The sequence below is a fragment of the Pipra filicauda genome, unplaced genomic scaffold, assembly GCF_003945595.2.
Source record: "Pipra filicauda isolate LSUMZ 115617 unplaced genomic scaffold, ASM394559v2 scaffold193_size2426894_pilon, whole genome shotgun sequence".
In the NCBI taxonomy this organism is placed as follows: domain Eukaryota; kingdom Metazoa; phylum Chordata; class Aves; order Passeriformes; family Pipridae; genus Pipra; species Pipra filicauda.
The window spans coordinates 2,114,582-2,134,627 of NW_024104302.1; the positions used below are offsets into that span (position 1 = coordinate 2,114,582).

Below are 20,046 nucleotides of genomic sequence, written 5' to 3' on the forward strand. Positions count from 1 at the left end.
TGGCTGGGAGAACTGAAACCGAGAGGCTGAATCACAGCGTTGGCCCCGGGGGAGGGAAGGGACGGGAATGGAAGGAAGGTGGTGGCAGGAGGCTGCCAGCACCCCACCCTGCCCTGCCCAGAGCCCCCATTTACCAGGGCTTCCCCAGCTCTGCAGGGCTGAGCCCCCAGACCCACAGGTAGGGCTCGAGGAGGCAGCAAGTGCTGGGGGGAGCACCCGCAGCACCCTGCACCTGGCAGGGCTGTCCTGTCCCTCGGGAGGACTGGGGTTTGTCACCCGTGGGTCACAGCCACCTCGGGAGGGGAGCGCCAGCCTGGCGGGTGTGGCCGGCAGCACCCGCGCCTGGATCAGTGGGAAGCTCTCAGCCCAGGGGACAAAGGCTCGTGGATCTTCCCAACAGCTGGGTGAGGGTGGCACTGAGCCCATAGGGCCTCCGCCCTGCTCTGACATGCACCTGGGCACCGTGTCCCCTTTGCCAGCCCCAAACTCACGTGGGAGAACACGGCTCCTTGATCCCACTTACCTACTGGCACTGGGCACAGCCCCTTGCAGCCCCAAGCTGGGGTTCCAGGGGTCCCTTCCCTGCTCCCACCTGCAGCCAGTGGATGTGCAGGTGCCAGGTGGGACCAGCGCTCCTGGGAATGCTGAGCAGGAGCTGCACTGTGGGACAGTGCCAGAGGTGCAGAGATGGGATGCAGGGGCATGAGCAGGGACACGGAGGTGGGATGCAGCAGGATGCAGGGGATAAGGCCACAGGACACGGTGGGTTACACGGTGAGGGCAGCACTGCACTCCCCTAACCCCTCTGACCTTGACCAAGGGGGAGCACAAATGAGATTTCTGGCTGTCATCTCAGCCGTGCTGTGCTCCGCTGTGCCCTGCCCTGCCGTGCTGTGCCATGTGCCCCTTTCCTTGTGCCTGGAGGACTCTGCTGTGCTCTGGATTCCCCCATCAGCGCACGGCGATGAATTCCCGCTTTCTTGCAGTGGCGTTGGAGGCTGTTTCTCACCTCTCTGCGGAGCGGAGATTCCCCGCCCGGCAGCGCCCGCAGCCAGACGTGGCAGGGGCCGTGCGTGGGTGCGGGATGTGCCCGCTGACCCCCACCCGGGGCAGAGCTCCCCACACCTGGGGGTCCTGAGGACGCCCCCACCCCGCGGGCCGGGACGCGCCCCGGGGGTGACTCGGGCGCTGGGTGACGGCGGCTTCGCCCGGGCCGCGGCGGCAGCGCCCGGCTGGACCGGTCCGGCGGCCCCGGCGTGACGCAGCACCGGCGGCCCCGAGCCCCTCCCGAGCGCCGTTTCCCGCCGCCCCCGCGCTCCCGCCCGGGGGTCCCGCCCGTCCCGGGGTCCCCGCGGGGGTCCCCGAACCCCCCCGGCCCTGCCCAGGTGCGCCCCGGCCCCGCCCTGCCCCGCCCACTGACGTCACCCAGGTGGTCCCCTCGTGGTCGCGCCCTTCCCCTCGCGCCGCGGCGCCCCGTCGCCCCGCCCACCCCGCCCCGCTGTCCAATCACCTGCGGGTGGGGGGCGGGGCGGCCGCGCCCCCGCCAATGGGCAGCGCATAAACACGTCCGGCGGGGGCGGGGCCCGGCGCGCCGGAGGCTTGACGGGCGTGGTAGGTAGCCAATGGCGACGCGGCGGGGTGGGGGCGGGGCTTGCGGCGGGGCGGGGCCGGGCGCGGGGCGCTGCTCGCCTTTTGTTCGGGCAGGAGCGGGGAGAGACGGTGAGAGACGGGAACACCGGGAACGGGGAGGGGAGAGACGGTGAGAGACCGGGACACCGGGAACGGGGAGGGGAGAAGATAGACGCTGAGAGACGGGAACACCGGGAACGGGGGTGAGCCACGGTGAGCGGGGACATCGGGCACGGGGGTACCGGGCGGGTACCGGAGTCGCCGGGCATGGGAGAGGGACGGTGAGCGGCACCGGGGCACTGGGCGAGGAACGACGGTGAGCGGCGATCGGCCGGCGGGACCGGGCAGGGAGCGCTCCAGTGAGCGGGGCCGGGACCGGACAGCACCGGGCGCTCCGACTCGTCCCCGCCGCCGCCAGCCGGGACAGGGCTCCCCGTGCGCTGCCCGTGATCGCGGCCGGTCCCGCGCAGGGTAGGGCGGGCGGGTCCCCGGGGCTCCTCCCGCGGGCGGCTGCGCCGCCCCGGGCCCTTCCCGGCGCTGCGGGAGCCTGTTTGGAAGTCGCGGCCCCGCGCCCCGGTGCGAGCCGGCTGCTCCGGGCCCATCCCCGGCCCCGCCCGGAGCCGCCGCTGGGCGGGCGAGGCCCTGGCACGGGGCTCTTACGCAAACTGGGCTGCTCCGTGTCCCGGCTCACACCTGGGGACACCGCGTGCTGCTCTCGAGGCCGCACCGGAGCCCTTCGACACCGCCGTGCCCACCCGCGGGTCCGGGGCTGCCCCTCGCCCACGGCCGGGCATGTGGGGTCGTGGGGCTGAGGGGGCCGAGGGGGATCAGGGTGACCTGGCATCACCCAGGCGGTCCCCTGCGGGTGAGGAGTGCTGGGCACAACGCGGCGGGAGGGTCCCAGTTGAGCCCCTGACAGCGGATATCCGCACCGGGAAACATGGGGGGAGCGAAACTTGGCTGTCTGTCTGATGTTTGGAGAGGAGAGAGCACTCTAATTGCGTTAGCTGAGCGATTAGCTTAATTAATCAGGTTTACAGCACAGATGAAAGGATAATGCTGAAATGTTGCTGGGAGTTGCCCGGAGAAGGCAAACGTGGGCTGTCATAGGAACAACGCGGAGAGAGGAGCGTGAGCGCTCACCGAGGGCACGGCGGCTGCCGGGGACGGGCCCGGGGGACCCGTCGTGCCCGCAGGGGTATGAAGGCATCAGCCTGCACCCGCTCTGGCCAGGCTGCAGGTTCCCTGCACTGTTGGGGTGCCTGAGTTGTCCCCCGTGTCTGGGGTGATGCTCCCTGTCACATTCTCCCTACCGGAAGGGTGGTGGGTGGTGGGGGCGCCCCGGGACCCAGCTGGGTCTGGCTCCCGCAGTTGCTGCACGTCCTGCTCCAGCCCACGTCGTGCTGGCTTTGGCGCTGGTGCCAGCCCCGACGCCCGCGGGCCTGGTGTCCGTCTGCCGTCGGCTGGCGGGGAGCCGGGGGCGCAGCGACTCCCGCCAGCTGCCGCGGGGACGGGGCTGGAGCGGTGCCGAGGGCTGGAGCGGTGCCGGGAGCGTTTGCTCCGGGCTCTTACTCAGCCTCATCCAGGGCAGGTGCGGTGCCCGCGGGGGCTGCTCCAGGCCCCACTCTCGGGGTGTCCGGCCCAGCTGGAACCGGGGCTGGGAAGGTTTCAAGGTCCCTTTCTGTGTCCTTGTCGGTGTTGGAGCTGCTTGGAAGGGTGCAGGGCACCCAGCGGAACCGTCTTTGTGCATCCGAAGCCTGTGGTTGCTCACTGCTTTGGAGGATTTCCCTGAAGTGTCATGAAAAACCCATTTTGCTGCTAATTTGGCTTAAACAAGTTGGCCATCAGGATGGGGACTGGCGCCCGTGGCTGAGGGTTGTTCTCCCTCCCGGGCCTGGCCGCTGTGCGGGCGCTGGGACAGACGTGGGTCCCCAGTGCTCAGGGTGCTGGGGGAAGGTGTGGCGGCCGCGCGGGGCCCTCCCTCAGACAATGGCGTTACAGTCTATTGTCTGGGCGATGTGCCGTGTCCTTGCCGGCTCCAGGAAGCGCGTTCATCCCCGGCGGGGCGAGCCGGGCTGCTGAGGGGGGTCTCCTGGGGCTGGGTGTGCGAGTGGTTTGTGCACCGTGCCCGGAGCCCTGATCTCCGCGGCAGCGCGGGCGGGTCATGGCCGGGCTGCAGCCGGGGACCTTGGGGAGTGTCCCCTCTGGTCCCGGTGCCGTATTTCAGTGTATCATTCGGCGCTGCCCTAATCCCATTAACTCTCCCCTTTGTTTCCCCCACCTGAAGCCCTTACTCAGCCCTTGCGGCCGGGCAGGCACTGCGGTGCAGCTGCACAGCTCCTTCAGCTCAGCCTGTTCCTGGGAGGACGGTTTCCCTTCAAGGCTGTGGTTTGGTGTGGGAGCGCTTGATGGGATTTGGCTTTTTATCACACTTCCAGATCTCCGGGATTTAAGACGGCGCTTCTGCCGGGCGCGCTGCCGCTCGCAGATGGCAGAGCCTGGGAGCAGAGCTGCCCTTGGCCCCGCTCCGCAGGCTGGGGGAGCAGAGCCTCTGCACAGAGAACTTGTAGAACTTTAATTGCAGCATCTGTACCGAGGCTTGTGCTGGTCTTGAAGGTTTAAATTAGACTGGCTTCTAATTAGAAAAAGTTACAAAGAAATGTAATGTCTATTAAAGAAGTACAAGCCTACCTTGGACTTCAGCTGGTGTTTTCCCACCTAGACAGGGTGTGTAGGCACCAGCATCACCCAGAGCTGGGCGTGGGTGGTGGCTCTCAGTACCGTGGTGTGTCAGGGTGGGTCTGTGCGAATGAAAGCAGCTCAGGAGGACACCAGGGCTGCACTGGTCCCTTGAATCACGCTCTCTGTTCTGGGAGGGATGGTTTTACCCACCGTTTCGCCATGGACACTATTTGGTGAAGTAGTGGAGGACAGTGGGGGTGGGAAGGTACAGGTGCTCCCTCTTTAAAAAAGGCCTAAACACCACGTCTGTGCTTAAACAGAGCTGGCCTTGGAGCCACACAGGTCCTTCGCTGTGCAGAGCTCCTCACCCCCTCCCCACCTCTGGCGTGGGAATGCTGCCCGGCTCGTTGATGGCTGTGGGGGGAGGTGAAGATGTTTCTATTTAGGCAGAGGTTTCAAATACCCTTCTAAATACGCCAGCCCCGATGAGTTCTGCTGCGGCTGCTGACAGGCCCGGAGGCATCTTGACACGCCTCGGCCGCTCGGCTGCGGAATCGCTTTGGAAACAGGGCAGGAGCCTCGTGCCGCGGGTGCCGGGGCTCGTCGGGCAGCCCGCGACATCTGCGCCGTCTGATCCCAGCGAGTCCTCGGGCTCCTTCCCAGACCCGGAGCTGGCAGCGGGGTGGAGGCGGAATGCTCGGTGTTTTCCCAATATCCCACGCCTGGCTGATCAGACCTGGGAGGGGGTGACGGCGGCAGTGCCCTCCCGGGGGGGCTGCCCGGTGCTGGCGGGGTCACGGACCCCGTGGGGTGGATGCGCTGGGGTCCCGCGTGGATTTGGGGGTGGGTGGCTGGATGAGGCGCGTGTGTGTCCGCGGAGGGGGAGAGACCCTTGGCTGCTGGCAGGAACCTGCCGTAATCGCGGTGACGCGCGGGCAGAGCCCTGGTGACAAATCATTAACTTGCTCCGACAGGCCGGGTGCTGACGGCTGTTGGTGATAATTTCATGTGAAGCGTCTGAACTTTGCAGCTGTAATGCAACTGGATGGAGAAATTAAGCCGGGGCTCAGCACCTCCACCTCCCTCCCTGCTGCAGTGGCTCTTCCGGCAGGGCCAGGTGGCAAACCCCATGTTTTGGACCGTGGCTGGAGCTGGGAACAGCCTCCAAGCCCCAGAGCCTGCAATTATCGTGTTCTTAAAGAACAACTAGTTCTTTGAGCTCTTCGAAACAAAATAATGATTTTTTTTATCCAGATGGAGTTATTGTGATTAATTGCGCCGTGCCAGTTCTCCTTTCCATGGGCAAGTGGCAAATTCCCATCTTTTCCAGCCGTGGTTCTAGTGAGATCAGCAAACTTTCTCTGAGGAGGGGATGTGCCCGTGTGGGTCCTTCCAATCCTCTGCGGTGCCTCTGCGGATGGTGGTGTCTGTGCCAGCAACTGGGGATGCAGGAGGGGAGATGCACTGCCAGAGACCCTGCCACGGGTCTTTGATCTCTGGAAAAACCTTCCTGCCGTGGGGCTGGTGTCCTGCCGTGGGCCTTGCCCCATGCACAGGAGCATCATGCCTGGCGCTGTGCGTGTGCTCACAGCGGGAAGAGCACTTGACGGATAATACCATGTTGTTTTGTGATGTGAAGTGCCAAAACATCACAGCCTGGGCCTGGCGTGTGCTGGAGCTGTCAGGAGCTGTTAATTCAGGTGCAGGCGAGGCATTTCAGGACGTGCTCTGGGTTGATGGAGGGCATCAGCTGAGCGTGGCATGTTGTGGTGGGGCTGCTCTGCTGCCAGAGCCTCAGAGCCTGGCCTTGTGCTCAGGGGGGATGCAGCACTCCCGTAACAGGAGAGGGGGCTTTGCGTGGGGTATTTGGCAGCTCAAACTTAACCTCATCAGGAGCAACTGAAAAACAAAAAAAGGTTTAGAACCTCCTCCAGTGAGGGAGCTCAGGTTTGAAGCTCCTGCAACCTGCTGCCCTTCCTGAGTGCCCTGAAGTTGTTGGAGCTGGTGGGGCAGCCAGGAGCTGCTCCGGACCTGGGAGCATCTGTGAACAAAGGCCATGGGCTCCTTTGTGTGCAGGACCAGGCCAGTGCTGTTTCGCCTGCTCTAACTAGAGGCCGATCCCCTGCTGCCATCTCCTCCTCATTAAACTTCAAGCTGCTCTCCTTCCCCTTTGAATTCTTCCACTCATCTTCCCTATAAAGCCCCATTGAAAGGGCTCCTGGTGCCGGGATCTGACTCGAACGCTTCCCATTGATGCTGGTGAGGTCTTGACAAGCTCCTTTCTCTGCCTGCTCCTGCTGCGTGTTCCTGAGGATCCTCTTCAAAACTGCTGAAGCTTTTGTACAGTGTCTGCGGGGGCTTCGTTAGTGGCTGCCCCGGCTTCGTCAGCCCTTGGTGTCACTGCTGGGCAGCTCTGGGCAGGGGGTGCGTGTGGTGGGGGACCTCGGGGTACAGTTCTCTGGGCTGCACTGGGCCCTGGGTACCCTTGTCTGTGGGAAGACTCTGTGCTGTGGCTGCTGAGGCCGGGGCTGTCTGAGCGGGCGGCCACTAATCCCCGGCTGCTCCAGGAAGGGGGGGACCGGAGATCGCTTGTGTGTAGCGTAAGTGCTTCTAAAATAGAGTCTTTTCTTGTGCTGCATTTATTGAATTGCTTTAACTGCCTCTTCCCCTTCCTTAAAAGCCTCAGCGACTGTAATTGCAGCTGCTTGCACGTTCCCACCACCGAGCTCAGCCCCTCACATGCTGTGGCTGTGTGACAGGGCCCCCAGTGCTGCTGCCCTTGGCTTCTGGGGTGTGTGTGCAAGGACAGAGCTCTGGGAGGGGCTCTGGTAGCCCCTATGGCACCCACACTGCTCTGTACCAGGAGCTGCTGGAGCTGCACGTGATGAGCTTGGGCTGCCCCTCACAGCCACTGACCCCAGGACCTGGTGCCTGCTCCTGCGCAGCCCCTGTCTGAGGCTTGGGCTGTGGGGGTGCTCTGTGCCCCCCAGCTTCTCACTTTGGGGTGACTCCACACTGGGGGTCACAGCTGCTCTCCCCTGGAACCTCCACTCCCTAAGAAGCCCCTGCGCTGTAGATGTTTTTGCGTGAAGCACCACTGAGGCTTCCCTGCTGCTGTTCTGGGCAGCTCAGCTCTACGTCTGCTGGCTGTGTCCTGCCTGGTGAGGCTGAAGGCCTCTCTAGCAGCCAGAGGGAAGGGTTGGTCAGGCCTAGGGCTGCATGTTTGCCAGATACTTCCTCTGCAGACAGTGTCCCGGGGGGACAGTGCTGCCTGGATGCTGATCAAATGGCTCTGGGGGCGGATGAGCCACTGGCCAGTGCCCGAGAGCTGCGGGAGCTTCCTCTGCCTTCCCCAGCATTCCTGGCTTCAGGAAGTGGTGGGAGAGGGATTAACCTTCTCCTGGCTGTGACCTGTGTGGGTGACTGAAGCCCATGACTGCCCCACATCCCATGGCTGAAGCCCCCCATATGTCTCAGCCCCTTCCCCATCGTGGTGCTGGGGGCAGGCTGAAGGTTCTCCCCAAGCGTTCTGTCCCCTCTGAGGGCTCCCCCCCGCCTGCCTCACTGTTTCCTGGGGGATTTCTCACTGTTCCCAGGAGCAAGTCCTGTTTCCCTGGGGTCCTGGCTTTGTGCAGAGAGGGGCTCAGATGGGGCTTGTTGGCACTGCTCTACCCTCGCTCTTCTACCCTTCCCACTCTGGGTAATGCCAGCCTGGTAGGGGGATATAAGGACTGGGCTCAGCAGCAATTGTCCTGCCCCCAGGTCCGATGTAGGGGGCTGAAGTGCACCCAGACATTCCTCTTACTCATGACTGACTCTTCCAGGGTGGGTATTTTCACATGTTCCCCAAATTCTCCCTCCTGCTGCCCTCCCTTTCAGTGCTGACAGAGTTCCTGCCCTCCCTGCAGCCCTGCCCTGAAAGCATCGCCGGGGAATGGCTCCTGCTGAAGGTGAACCCCGGTGTAACCAGCATCCCAGCACCCCCCTCTCATCCCACCAAGGAGGAGGGAGGACACCTGAGGACAGAGCTGGAGGACGGGGAGAAGCTCATGTCAGCGTCTGCCCCTCACTGAGCGATGAGCAGGAGACGCTTGACACAGGGTTCAGAAAATGTCACTGCTCACTGCAGGAGCGTCTGGCATTTGCGCCACTGGCCCTGTCACCTCGGGTGCCACTGGCCTTGCTGGCCCCTGTGGTGATGAGCAAACCCTGCTGGGGGGATGCTCAGGGGAAGGACAGATGCTGTGTTTAGCGGGGTGCCTGTGGTCCCTTCCGGGTGGCTCCTGGACCCAGTCTCCCGCTTGGAGCTTGTCTGGGGCCAATTGTCTGAGCTCGTGTCTGGGCTCCAGGAGCTGTGCTGGCTTTTGATGTCCCTGGGTGCCTCAGTGCAGACGGAGGGGGTGGCTCATGCATAATGCAGGGCTCTGTAGGGTGTCTGAGCCCAGTTCCTGGAGGTTTGCAAAATTAAGTGCCTGTCAGGTGCCTATAAATTGTAGGGCTGATGTTACCCCTCAACGATGGTGCAGCAGCACCAGCCCCTGCCTGCTCTGGCTCACTGCTGCCCGGGGTCCCTGCCCTGGCTGCAGTGGGTGTTTGGGGTCCCTACACCCCATTTGGTGGAGGGAGCTTTTTCTCCCTCAGCCTTGCTCTCCCTGTACCTGTCTTGTCCAGGGCAGCTTTCCAGTGTCATCCTGGGGGTTCTGGGGCCCCACATACCAGCTGGGATGGGTGATGGCTCACCCAGCTCCTGCACCATGGCACTGTGCCCTGCCCACCACAGTTCCTCAGATGTGATTATTGCTTCTCTCGGGCTTCCTGACACAATTTGGAGGATCTGCCACCGTGGCCGGGATGACCCAGCTGGAGGACCTGCCCTTCCAAATACCTGTGCAGCAGCTCACAAGTGCGGGTGTGGGGCACCGCGGCACTCCCAGCACGGCGCTGGAGTTCTCCCAGCCGATCCCTGCTCCGGCGCAGGGTGGGGAGCGGAGCTGGCTCTCCCCTTGCCCCTGGCGCCATGTGTCACACACCGTCCTGCCCCGCTGATCGGACCGCCCAGCTCCCACCCGCCGTGGGAAGGCTCTGCCCCCGCCGCCCTCCGTTAGCGGGTCCCTCCACTGCCTGACCACCGTGCATTATGCACAGCCCATTACAGCCTCTCTGAGCCTGCCAGTGCTGCTTGACAGCACAAAAAATATTGGATTGGCAGGAGGAGCAGCGCCCTGCCGCGGCTCTGGGAAGGCGGCTGGGGCTGGCGATGGACGCGGGGGGATGCGGGACGCTCCCGGCCGGGGGGACAAGCGTGGCGGGGCTCCTGTTTCCCATCTGTCCGCTGCTCCCGGGAATGAGGGCTGGGGATTTCTCCCTGCGAGCGCCGGCCCGTGCGGCTGGCGAGGGCTCGGCCGCTCCTTGGGAACAGCCGGCAGCGCTGGGACGAGCCGCGCCAAGCCCGTGCGCGCCGGGCCCCGCCGGGACGCCCCACGGAACCGCGTCCTCGGCCACCACCCGACGCCCTGAGTCAGCCACCGGGGGCTGGAGGGGCTCAGCCCCGTCCCCTCGCTCCCCAGGAGGGTGCTGGGGCCCGAGGCTGCCGCCCCAGCCCGGCTGGTCGCTGCGACCCTCGCGCTGTGCCGGCGGCTGGAGCGGAGCCAGGGCCGCGCGGCTGCCCCGGTCCAGCCCGGCGCAGGAATCGGGGCCGGTGCAGGTGGTAATTAGGTTGTTTGGAAGTGGGTGCTGCTGCGCCCAGGTATGCCGGGCGGCAGCTGCTCCCTTCGCCGCTTATCGCCTCTGAAACTCTGACTCATCCCACTCCTGCGTGGCCTGGAAGGGGCAGGAATCCCGGCGGATGCCTGGGTGATGGGTCAGCGGCGGCAGGGCTGGGCGGGCGCTGTCTCCATCCCTCCCTCCCTGCCTGCTTCCATCCCTCCATCCTTGCCTGCCTCCATCCCTCCTGGCCGTGCTGGGGGCCTGGATGCGGGGCTGGTGACTCACAGCCCTGCGGCCTCTGCCTGCACCCTGCTGAGCTCAGGCATTAATCCGTGAGCCATCCTCCCTCCCCCTGCGTCCCCAAATTAAAGGCAAGGAAAGCCCAGCCCTGCTCCCAGCAACCTTGGCTGGTTTGTCCTGAGTGTTGGGATGTGCCGGGTTGCCCTGTCCCGGCCCCGCGTGGGGAGCGCCCAGCCCCGGACCACGCCGTGGGCGCCTGTGGTGCTGAGCACCCGCAGGAGAGCCGAGCTGGTGGTTTTGCCTGCTTATTTTTAGGTGCTTTGGGAACATCCCAGAGAGCTTCTAAAAGGGTTCATTTTATTCTTGGAGCTCTAGCCATGTGGAGCTTGGAGCTCCTGGCATGTCCCCAGCTCTTTGCAGGTCCTCTCTCTGGAAAGGGTCTTTAAAAAGCTCATGGGCAGCTGGGGGACCCTGGACTGGGGGATCTGACTGAGAGGCCCCCCTGTGCTGGGCAGAGCCTGCCCAAACCTTGGCTGTGGTGGTGGTGAGACACGGCCTTGTGAGACGCAGCCGTGGTTCATGTCTGAACACGAGCAGCAAAGTGCTGAGCTGTGGGTTCGTCATCCCGGTGCTGCCTTTCATCTCCCGTGGGGGAGGAGGGCAGATAGGGATCGGCTCCATCTCCTCGTGGGCTGTGCAGGGGCCAGCTGCTGCATTTTTCGGGGCAGGAGAGGGGCAGGAGGGTGCTGTGGTGACCTGGGCTCTCCCAGAGGTGTAACCTCTCCCCTTCCTGCCCTGCAGAACAGCCATGGAGGTGATGAACATGATGGAGCAGCCAATCAAGGTGACGGAGTGGCAACAGACCTACACCTACGACTCCGGAATCCACTCCGGCGTCAACACCCAGGTGCCCTCCGTCAGCAGCAAGTGCCTCGGGGACGATGATGAGGTGTATGGGAAGCAGTACACCATCAAGAAGACAACCACCACAAGTTACTGCCAGGGAGGGAGCCAGGGCCAGAGCCAAGCGCAAGGTAAGGGGCTGCGGGGCCAAGCACATCTGTGGGCTCAGCTGCTCAGCTCCTGCTTTCCTCCCCTGTAGCCGTGCTGCTTCTGGGCACTCCTCCATGCCGCCTTCCACACCCCAGGAGTTGTTGCTGCCTAAAATATGCTCCCTCCCATCCTCCTCCCCAGCGCCAAGAGGCTCTCGTGTGGGGGCGGTGTGGCCAGCCCGCGCTGGTACTGAGCTGCACACACATCCGAGCGCGCCAGCAGGTTGGCTTGAGATGGGAACAGCTGATCCCAGCCCACGGATCTGCCACCTGCTCTGCTGCCTGTCTGCCTGCTGGGAAACCTGTCCCAGCGTGGCTGCCAGAGCTGCCAGCATGTGCCGGAACACCACGGCACCGGCCTGGCTTCCCCCACTGAGGCGAGAGCGACGCGGAGCTGCAGCCCCACAGTGAAGGAGATGCTTCCCCCAGCTTTATCCCCTCAAAGTGTCTGCTCCGCTCACCTCTGTGGTTTCCTGTCAGCGTTAGGCCCTGAAAGGTTTATTTTCCAGCTCCCCCAGGAGTCAGAGCCCCCCTGAGCCCCGCGCGGTCCATGTGCCGTAGAGGTGGGGACTGCGGGCGGTGCCGCAGCATCTCGCTTATCTCAGCATCCTTGACAGGGAAGGCCTCGGTGTCCTTTTTCCCGGTGCCAGCTGGTCCCAAGTTGCAAATATCCTTAATTTTTTAATTAATGGGCCTTGTGTGACAACTGCTTCATCATGCTGCCTAATTGACTGTTGTCTTATCTCTGTGCTGCTGTATCTGTGTATGCTTTGAAGCTCCGGCTCCATGCAGAGCGTACCGGGACTGCTGATGTGGCCCGTGTTGCTGCACTAAGCTCTTGCTCATCTAGTTGGGATTGGGAAGCAGGGCTGGGAGTGCTCCTTGGAGAGAGGCTGAGCCTTATGCTGCCTCCCTGTCCACCCCTGCAGCGGACATGGAGGCTCAGCTGGCCATGACTCGTGCCCAGCGTGTCCGGGCTGCCATGTACCCCGAGACGGTGGAGGACCGCTCGCTCCTCATCACCACCCAGCTGGAGGGGCAGCAGACCAACGTGCAGCGCCTGGCAGAGCCCTCCCAGATGCTGAAGTCGGCCATCGTGCACCTCATCAACTACCAGGACGATGCCGAGCTGGCCACACGCGCCATCCCGGAGCTCACCAAGCTGCTCAACGACGAGGACCCAGTAAGGAATTGGGGTTTCCTGCATGTGTCTGTCTCTGTGCATTCAGCTGCTGTGCTGGCGGGTTGCACTTCCCTGACACAGCCGGGCTCTCATCCCCGTGGGGCTCCGAGGCCGTGTCTGGCTCCTTCCTCTTGGCAAAACTCTGGTTGCCTCCTCCCTGTACCAGGACTGAGCCCACCTTTGCTCACCCATATCCCCTCACAGCCTGGCCTTGCTGTGGGACCCCCCTCTCACAGCCGGCTCCTCTCGCCCCAGGTGGTTGTCAGCAAGGCAGCCATGATTGTGAACCAGCTGTCCAAGAAGGAGGCGTCGCGCCGCGCGCTGATGCAGTCGCCGCAGATCGTGGCGGCCGTGGTGCGCACCATGCAGAGCACCAGCGACCTGGACACGGCCCGCTGCACCACCAGCATCCTGCACAACCTCTCGCACCACCGCGAGGGCCTGCTCTCCATCTTCAAGTCTGGTGGCATCCCAGCCCTCGTCAGGATGCTGAGGTATGTGGTGGGGGCGGGGGCTCCAGGGGGGATGGCGGAGCCAGGTGGTCCCTCCCAGGCTGGGGGCAGGGGAGGGGAGGGCTCATGCTGCCCCTCGGTGTGGATCTTCCTGCTCACCGAAACAAGGGAGTGGGAGGCTGGGAGCCTGTGAAAGTCCCTGGGCTTTGCTGCATTTGGAGCCTGGAGGGGAGCGGTCCCCTACACTGCCCTGGCCATGGAGATGGGGCTCAGGCTCTGCTCTGCCCTGAGGAGGGAGTGTCCCTTCCCTGGGACCACACAGCATGGTGGGCTTTCACTGGATCCTGCTGAAGGGTGCTGGTGGGAGCTGGGCTTGGGGCAGCCCTGTGGGCTCCCCTTCACCTCAGTGAGCCCGGTGGAGCTCCCACACTGATGTGGTCCTGCCACCTGCCCTCAGCTCACCTGTGGAGTCGGTCCTTTTCTACGCCATCACCACCCTGCACAACCTGCTGCTGTATCAAGAGGGGGCTAAGATGGCCGTGCGCTTGGCTGACGGGCTGCAGAAGATGGTTCCCCTGCTGAACAAGAACAACCCCAAGTTCCTGGCCATCACCACCGACTGCCTCCAGCTTCTGGCCTACGGGAACCAGGAGAGCAAGGTGGGACAGGGACCCAGCCTGCCTGTGGTGTGGGGTCCTGCCAGAGGGAGGGCAGGGGGGGCTGTTGCCCAACCTTGCACCTCGGAGATGGAAGCCTGGGAGGGAGCGGTGGAGACCCCACCACGTGGTGTGCCCCTGGCGAGGTGACCAGAGCACTCCTGCGTGCCAAGGGGTACCTGGTTTATGTCCTGGCATGAGCTGGGGAATCCTGAGGGGAGGTCCCAGGACCCCAAAGCTGCAACATGCCCAAAGCCTCCATTCTTGATGCCTCATCCCTGGAAGTGTTCAAGGCCAGGTTGGACAAGGCTTGGAGCAATTTTGTTTAGTGGAAGGTGTCCCTGCCCATGGCAGAGGCTGGAACTGTATGGCCTTTAATGTCCCTTCCAACCCAAACCATGCTGTGATTCCATCTTGCAGCTGATTATTTTGGCCAATGGAGGACCCCAGGCCCTGGTGCAGATCATGCGCAGCTACAACTACGAGAAGCTGCTCTGGACCACAAGCCGGGTGCTCAAGGTGCTGTCGGTGTGTCCCAGCAACAAGCCTGCCATTGTCGAGGCTGGTAAGAGGGACTGGGGGCTGTGGCAGAGCTGTCAGAGGAGGAGGATGGTGGTGTCAGGGTGATGCTGCTGTGGGTGTGTGGGATGGGCAGTGTTTGGCACAGCCAGGTGAAGCCACCTGTGCTGGCCTGGATTCCTGCTCTGAGGGCTGCTGAGGTGTGTTCCTGGCACTGTGTGTGGGCAGAATCTATCCCAGCTGTCCAGGATCTCTTTCCACACCCTATTTGGCCTCTGCTGAGCCATGAGGCTGCCCTCTGTGTGGGAGCATTGGCCAGTGGTGTCCAGCCCACGCAGACTTGCTGCCTCTCAGTCTCCCTCCTTGTTGGGACAGCTGAGGGTACTCACAGGTGGGCTGTCCCCTTCCCTGCAGGTGGCATGCAGGCGTTGGGCAAGCACCTGACCAGCTCCAGCCCCAGGCTGGTCCAGAACTGCCTCTGGACCCTGCGGAACCTCTCTGATGTGGCAACCAAACAGGTGAGTCTGCGGGACCCCGGGTCATGTTTTGGTGCAGCATTTTGGAGGCGTGTCCGTGCTGGGTGTCGGGCTGCTCATGCCAGGCTGGGTCCAAAGCCACGTGAGCTGCAGCAGTGTCTGTGCCTGGCAGGGTGAGGGGATGCCCCACTGTGCCCAAGTTCCCCTGCAGCATCACAGGGGCTGATCATTGCCCACGGCCCTGCCCGTGCCAGCCGGCTGCCCGTGCTCCTGTGAGTCCCCGGCGTGGGGCCGAGGCCACCGCGGTCACTCAGTGGGTGTTGCTGGGCTTTGCTCTGGCCCTGCAGCCCTGGCAGCCTGCCCTGGGCTGGCCGCCTGCCCGGCTCCCACGGGAGCTGCCAGTGGAGCCTCTGCCGAGGTGGTTGTGCCCCGCAGCTGGTTCAGGGGTGACCCCAGCCCTGCTCTGGGACTGCTCTCCCAGCCCTTTGCTGCCTCCTGATGCGTTTCCCCATCTGCTGGGGCCGCTTCACACGGATTAGAGTCTGATGCAGCCTGGAAACTATTTTGGCTGTCATGGAACATCCCTGGCTCTGCTGATTGAGGGGGGAACGTGGTCGTGGCACTTTAACCCCTTCCTGCCCTGCCGCTGGCTGTCGGCCAGCACAGCCGGGACTGGGGTCACTCCGGTACTGCGCAGGGAGCGCTGACAAAGGCATCGGAAGCACGATCCCAGCACAGGGAAACTGCTGGAGACGTTAAACTCTGAGTGAAGCTGCACATGTCGGAGCAGCTGTGGCTCATGCTGTGCCAGCACCGCGGAGGAGCAGCTCCAGCTGTGGGGGAACAGGAAAGGAGCTGTGTGGGAGTCAGGAACGCTGCAGCCCCTCCATTGCTGCCTGCTAGGGGCATGCGGGGCCGGATGTGGGGCTGCAGCCCCGCCGCTGGCTGAGCCCAGGTCTGGCTGTGGGTGCTGCTCCCACCTCCCATTCTCACTCCCGCAGGAGGGCCTGGACGGTGTCCTCAAGATCCTGGTGAACCAGCTGAGCTCTGACGACGTGAACGTGCTGACCTGTGCCACTGGCACCCTCTCCAACCTGACCTGCAACAACAGCAAGAACAAGACGCTGGTGACGCAGTCGAACGGAGTGGAGGCCCTGATCCACACCATCCTGCGGGCGGGCGACAAGGAGGACATCACCGAGCCGGCCGTCTGCGCCCTGCGGCACCTCACCAGCCGGCACCCCGAGGCCGAGATGGCACAGAACTCGGTGCGGCTCAACTACGGCATCCCCGCCATCGTCAAGCTCCTCAACCAGCCCAACCAGTGGCCACTGGTCAAGGTGAGGGGCCGGAGGGGTGTTGAGGGCCAGTGGAAGCCAGTGCCACAGTCAAGACGAATCTCTCCTTCCCCCTCCTCTCTTCCAGGCTACCATAGGCCTGATCCGCAACCTGGCCCTGTGCCCGGCCAACCATGCCCCGCTGCAGGAGGCCGCCGTCATCCCCCGCCTGGTCCAGCTGCTGGTCAAGGCTCACCAGGACGCCCAGCGACACGTAGCCGCTGGCACACAGCAGCCCTACACAGTGAGTGCCCACCCCTCTGCCCTGCACAGCCTGGCACCCCAAAACCCAGCCTGTCCCTGGGGGTACCCTGTGCCCACGCTCTGGGTGGCCATACCCTGGCGTGGGGGGCCCTGGCTGAGCGCTTATCCTCCGGCAGGACGGAGTGAAGATGGAAGAGATCGTGGAGGGGTGCACGGGGGCCCTGCACATCCTGGCCCGGGACCCCATGAACCGCATGGAGATCTTCCGCCTCAACACCATCCCTCTCTTCGTGCAGGTCAGGGCTGGGGGCATGTGGGGGCTGCGCTGGGCCAACCCCTCCCAGCGGGCACAGGGAGCCGCAGCCCTGGGCCGGTGGCTCTGTGCATCAGGCTCCTCGCCAGCTGCTTCACCTGGTGCTGATCTCTCCCCACAGCTCCTGTACTCGCCCGTGGAGAACATCCAGCGCGTGGCAGCGGGCGTGCTGTGCGAGCTGGCCCAGGACAAGGAGGCGGCGGATGCCATCGATGCTGAGGGGGCCTCGGCTCCCCTGATGGAGCTGCTGCACTCCCGGAATGAGGGGACGGGTAAGTGCCACCGTGCCAGGGGCTGTGGGGGGGGCTCTCTGCCTCCTGGCACTGTCCCAGCTGGGGCTCTTGGGGCTCCAGCGCTATGTGACACCAGGAGCTGAGGCTGCTGCCTGTCCCTGCAGCCACCTACGCAGCCGCTGTGCTCTTCCGCATCTCGGAGGACAAGAACCCCGACTACAGGAAGCGCGTCTCCGTGGAGCTCACCAACTCCCTCTTCAAGCACGACCCGGCAGCCTGGGAGGCGGTGAGCATCCCCTTTCCCTGGGAAAAAGAGCCTCTGGGAATGGCCCTGTCCTGCTTCCAGAAGCTCCTGCCAGCACCTCTGACCAGAGCTTGGACGGGAGCAATGGGCAAATGTGGGGAGGTGGGGGGTGGACAGGCTGTGGCCTCAGCTCCTGGGTCACAGCCTGGGACAGGTCTGGGCGCCATGTGACCCCTGAGCACAAATCCCTTCAATTGTGCCACCTTCTTCCGTAGGCTCAGAGCATGATCCCCATCAACGAGCCCTACTCAGACGGTGAGTACAGTGCCAGCCCTCCCCGGGGTCACCATGGGCTGTACTCTGGGTGGGCAGTTGTCTCATCTCGCCAAACCAGGCTGCTTTTAAAACCTTTCTCTGGTGGCTGCCAGTCAAGTGCCAGCACAGCCTGCTGGGGAAGCTCAGTGGGATGCTCAGCTCCTCGGGAGCACAAACAGCTGCTGCCCTGGGTGCCTGGGCTGCCCCCCAGGCTGGGGGCTGGGGTGGCAGGTGGCTGTCACGTCCTTTGCAGCACCATGTGCCACACGCTGCCCCGGGTGAGGGTGGCTGAGGTCTGGAGATGTCTCTGGCTGGCGGGAGCTGAGGTTGCCACGTCCCTTCCCTGCAGAGCTGGACCCTGGCTACCGCCCCATGTACTCGGGTGACATCCCCCTGGACCCCATCGACATGCACATGGACATGGACGGGGACTACCCCATGGACGCCTACAGCGACGGCGTCCGGGCGCCCTTCGCTGACCACATGCTCGCCTAACCCGCCCTGCCCCGCACCAGGTACCTGCCGGGGTGGGGGCTCAGCCCTGGGGCAGCGCGGGTGGCTGGGGGAGGCAGGGCTGGCTGGTGGCACCTGGCGTGCCCGGGGTCCCTGGTGCCACCATGGGGTCCCTGTTGGTGCCGTGGGTTGATGTCCCCATCACCCGTGGGCTCGGGAGCTCTGGTCTTGTCCCAGATCCCCCCTCGGTGGGTGACGGGAGCTCCCTGCCGCCGCAGGTGTTCTCTCCATGCAGAAGAGGGTGGCCCCAGAGCTGAGCATTCGCGAGAAGGACTTGGGAGACAGAAGTGCCTGAGAAGACAAAACTTTTCCATTCCCACAAGAGGTTTTGTTTTTCGATTTGTTTTCTTCGCTGTGGGTCTGTGGAGAAGGTCCTTCCTCCTGGGACTGCTTCGAGCACCTACTGCCGCATCCAGCATCCAAGATACTGTTTCTGAAGCTTTAAAACACAAACCCTGCACCGTTAGCGACCTTTCATTGGCAAAATAGTCTTTTCTATGAATATATATTTCTTTTTTATTTTTAATATGGTGCCAACGGCTTTTGCCGTCTTTAAGTTTGTGCTTTCTAACTTCCCCCCGATTTGTTCTGCGTGTTAGTGTTCTAGGAGAGGAATCTAACACGGGAAAACCCTTTGCTTCCTGCAAACTCCGGCTGAATGAGGCCAATCCAGAGTTTGCCAAAAGCAAAGGGTCCGTGTCCCAGTACCTTCGGTTTGGACGTTGAGGTGTCTGAGGTTTAATTCTTTCCCATCAGCTGTTGGGAGCTGACTTTGTATCCCTGCCTGTCCTGCCAGTCCCCATAGAGGAGTGACTCCAGCATTAGGAACCGTGTCCTTGTACCGATCTCTGTTGCACATTTTAACCCATTTCCCTTCTCTTTGGTGAGTGGTGTGTTTCCGTCTCCTCCTCCCTTATCTAACGCATTTTTTAAAGAGGCTCTAGATCTGATGGTGGTTTAACACTCCGGCTGGAAAGGGATGGACAGTTACTGGAGTGTGGGTCAGGAATGGAAAGTTTTATTATTTCTGTAAGTTGTTTTTGTATAGACCAAAGCAAAGAATAAAATAACCCCTGCAGCCCTGTGCTGCCCTGAGCCTGTTCTTCTGTTGGCTGGGGACGGTCGGTGAGACCCTCGGGGCAGCGGGGGGAAGGCGGCCATCGCCCTCCATGGGCCTGTGGGGGGTCCCTCCGTGGGGCAGGGTGACCTTGGTGAGCTCGTTCCCACGCTCAGCACCCGCTTTGCCTGGCCCGGGGCCCGGCTGCCGCAGAGCTCGGCAGGACACGGAGCCTCACGTGCCGTGCTCGGCACAGGAGTGAGCTGGGGACGAGGCAGCAGGAGCCGGTCTGGGAAGTGGGGAACATCCTGCCTGAGCTCAGCGCTGTGACTGCAGCCAACCCCGCTGCTCAGGGATATGGATCTGCTTCCTGCCACGGCCAGTGCCAGGACCAGCAAGGAGCAAAACAACAGCTGCTTTCCGGGCAGCCCCGACAGAGCCCAGTGCACTTCCCAAGGGCAGCGGGGCCGGGGCGACTCATAGGATGAGGCTGGGGGCCAGGCAGCCCTCAGCCTGCTGCGTGCACTGCTGGAGCAGGACACGGTCAGTGACAGGCCATGGCTCCAGCCCCGTGTGCCTGGGATGGGGGTTTGGCTGTGCTGAGCCTGGAGCTGCTCTCGTGGCTCCCAGCCAGCCCCGCTGCAGGTCGCAGGAATGTTCCTGGTGTCGGATCTGGCTGTCCCCCAGGTGCCAGCGGGCCTGGAGATGCCCCAGAGCTTGCACCCTAGGAGGGACTAGGTCCTGCGACCATCCCGGGGCCGTGGGCTGGGGCGTGCCCCCTGCACACCCTGGGGTGCCCTCACTGGGGCAGGACTGCACGTTCTGAGACCCTCAGTCCCACTGTGGCAGAGCTGCCAGGGGGCATGTCCAGGATTTTGGGGAAAAGCAGAGCCAGAGGATAGCTGGACCAGAGCAGCCAGAGCTGTTTGCGGGGTTCCCAGGGAGCGGCATCCCTGGGGAGGCTCCTGGAGAAGCGGGACGGACTACAGGTCCCAGCATGCCCGGCCGCGCTCCACACCTGCCGGGGAGCGGCTTCGTTACCGGCGGGGCCCGGCAGCGATGTCCGAGGGCCCCGCAGCCGCCGCCACGCCGGGAGCAGCGCCCAGCGGTGAGTGAGCCCCGGGACCCCTCGGGGTACCCGCACCTCCCGCCCCGGCACCACCGCTGCACCCAGACCCGCAGCCCCCGCATCCCCCGGTGCACCGAGCCCGCGGCTCTCCCGGTGTCCCACGTTC

At 63.7% G+C, this 20,046-nt stretch overlaps 1 protein-coding gene across 5 annotated transcripts; it reads left to right on the forward strand.

Annotated features, from left to right (window-relative positions):
- Positions 1-1,692: 1,692 nt before the first annotated feature.
- On the forward strand, positions 1,693-18,838 carry LOC114001830 (junction plakoglobin). Of its 5 annotated transcripts, none has more exons than XM_027747368.2 (15): positions 1,693-1,719; positions 11,059-11,291; positions 12,239-12,492; positions 12,748-12,986; positions 13,402-13,603; positions 14,021-14,165; positions 14,534-14,637; positions 15,597-15,935; positions 16,021-16,176; positions 16,313-16,432; positions 16,571-16,721; positions 16,847-16,968; positions 17,202-17,241; positions 17,591-17,756; positions 17,973-18,838. In XM_027747368.2, exons 2-14 carry the CDS (start codon positions 11,066-11,068, stop codon positions 17,734-17,736), a joined length of 2,244 nt encoding a protein of 747 aa, XP_027603169.1. In that variant the 5' UTR covers positions 1,693-1,719; positions 11,059-11,065; the 3' UTR covers positions 17,737-17,756; positions 17,973-18,838. The 5 variants fall into 5 exon arrangements, with proteins under 5 accessions (XP_027603169.1, XP_027603160.1, XP_027603184.1 ...); XM_027747359.2 differs by lacking the exon at positions 1,693-1,719 and adding an exon at positions 1,735-1,759; XM_027747383.2 differs by lacking the exon at positions 1,693-1,719 and adding an exon at positions 1,752-1,832.
- The last annotated feature ends 1,208 nt before the right edge of the window (positions 18,839-20,046 follow it).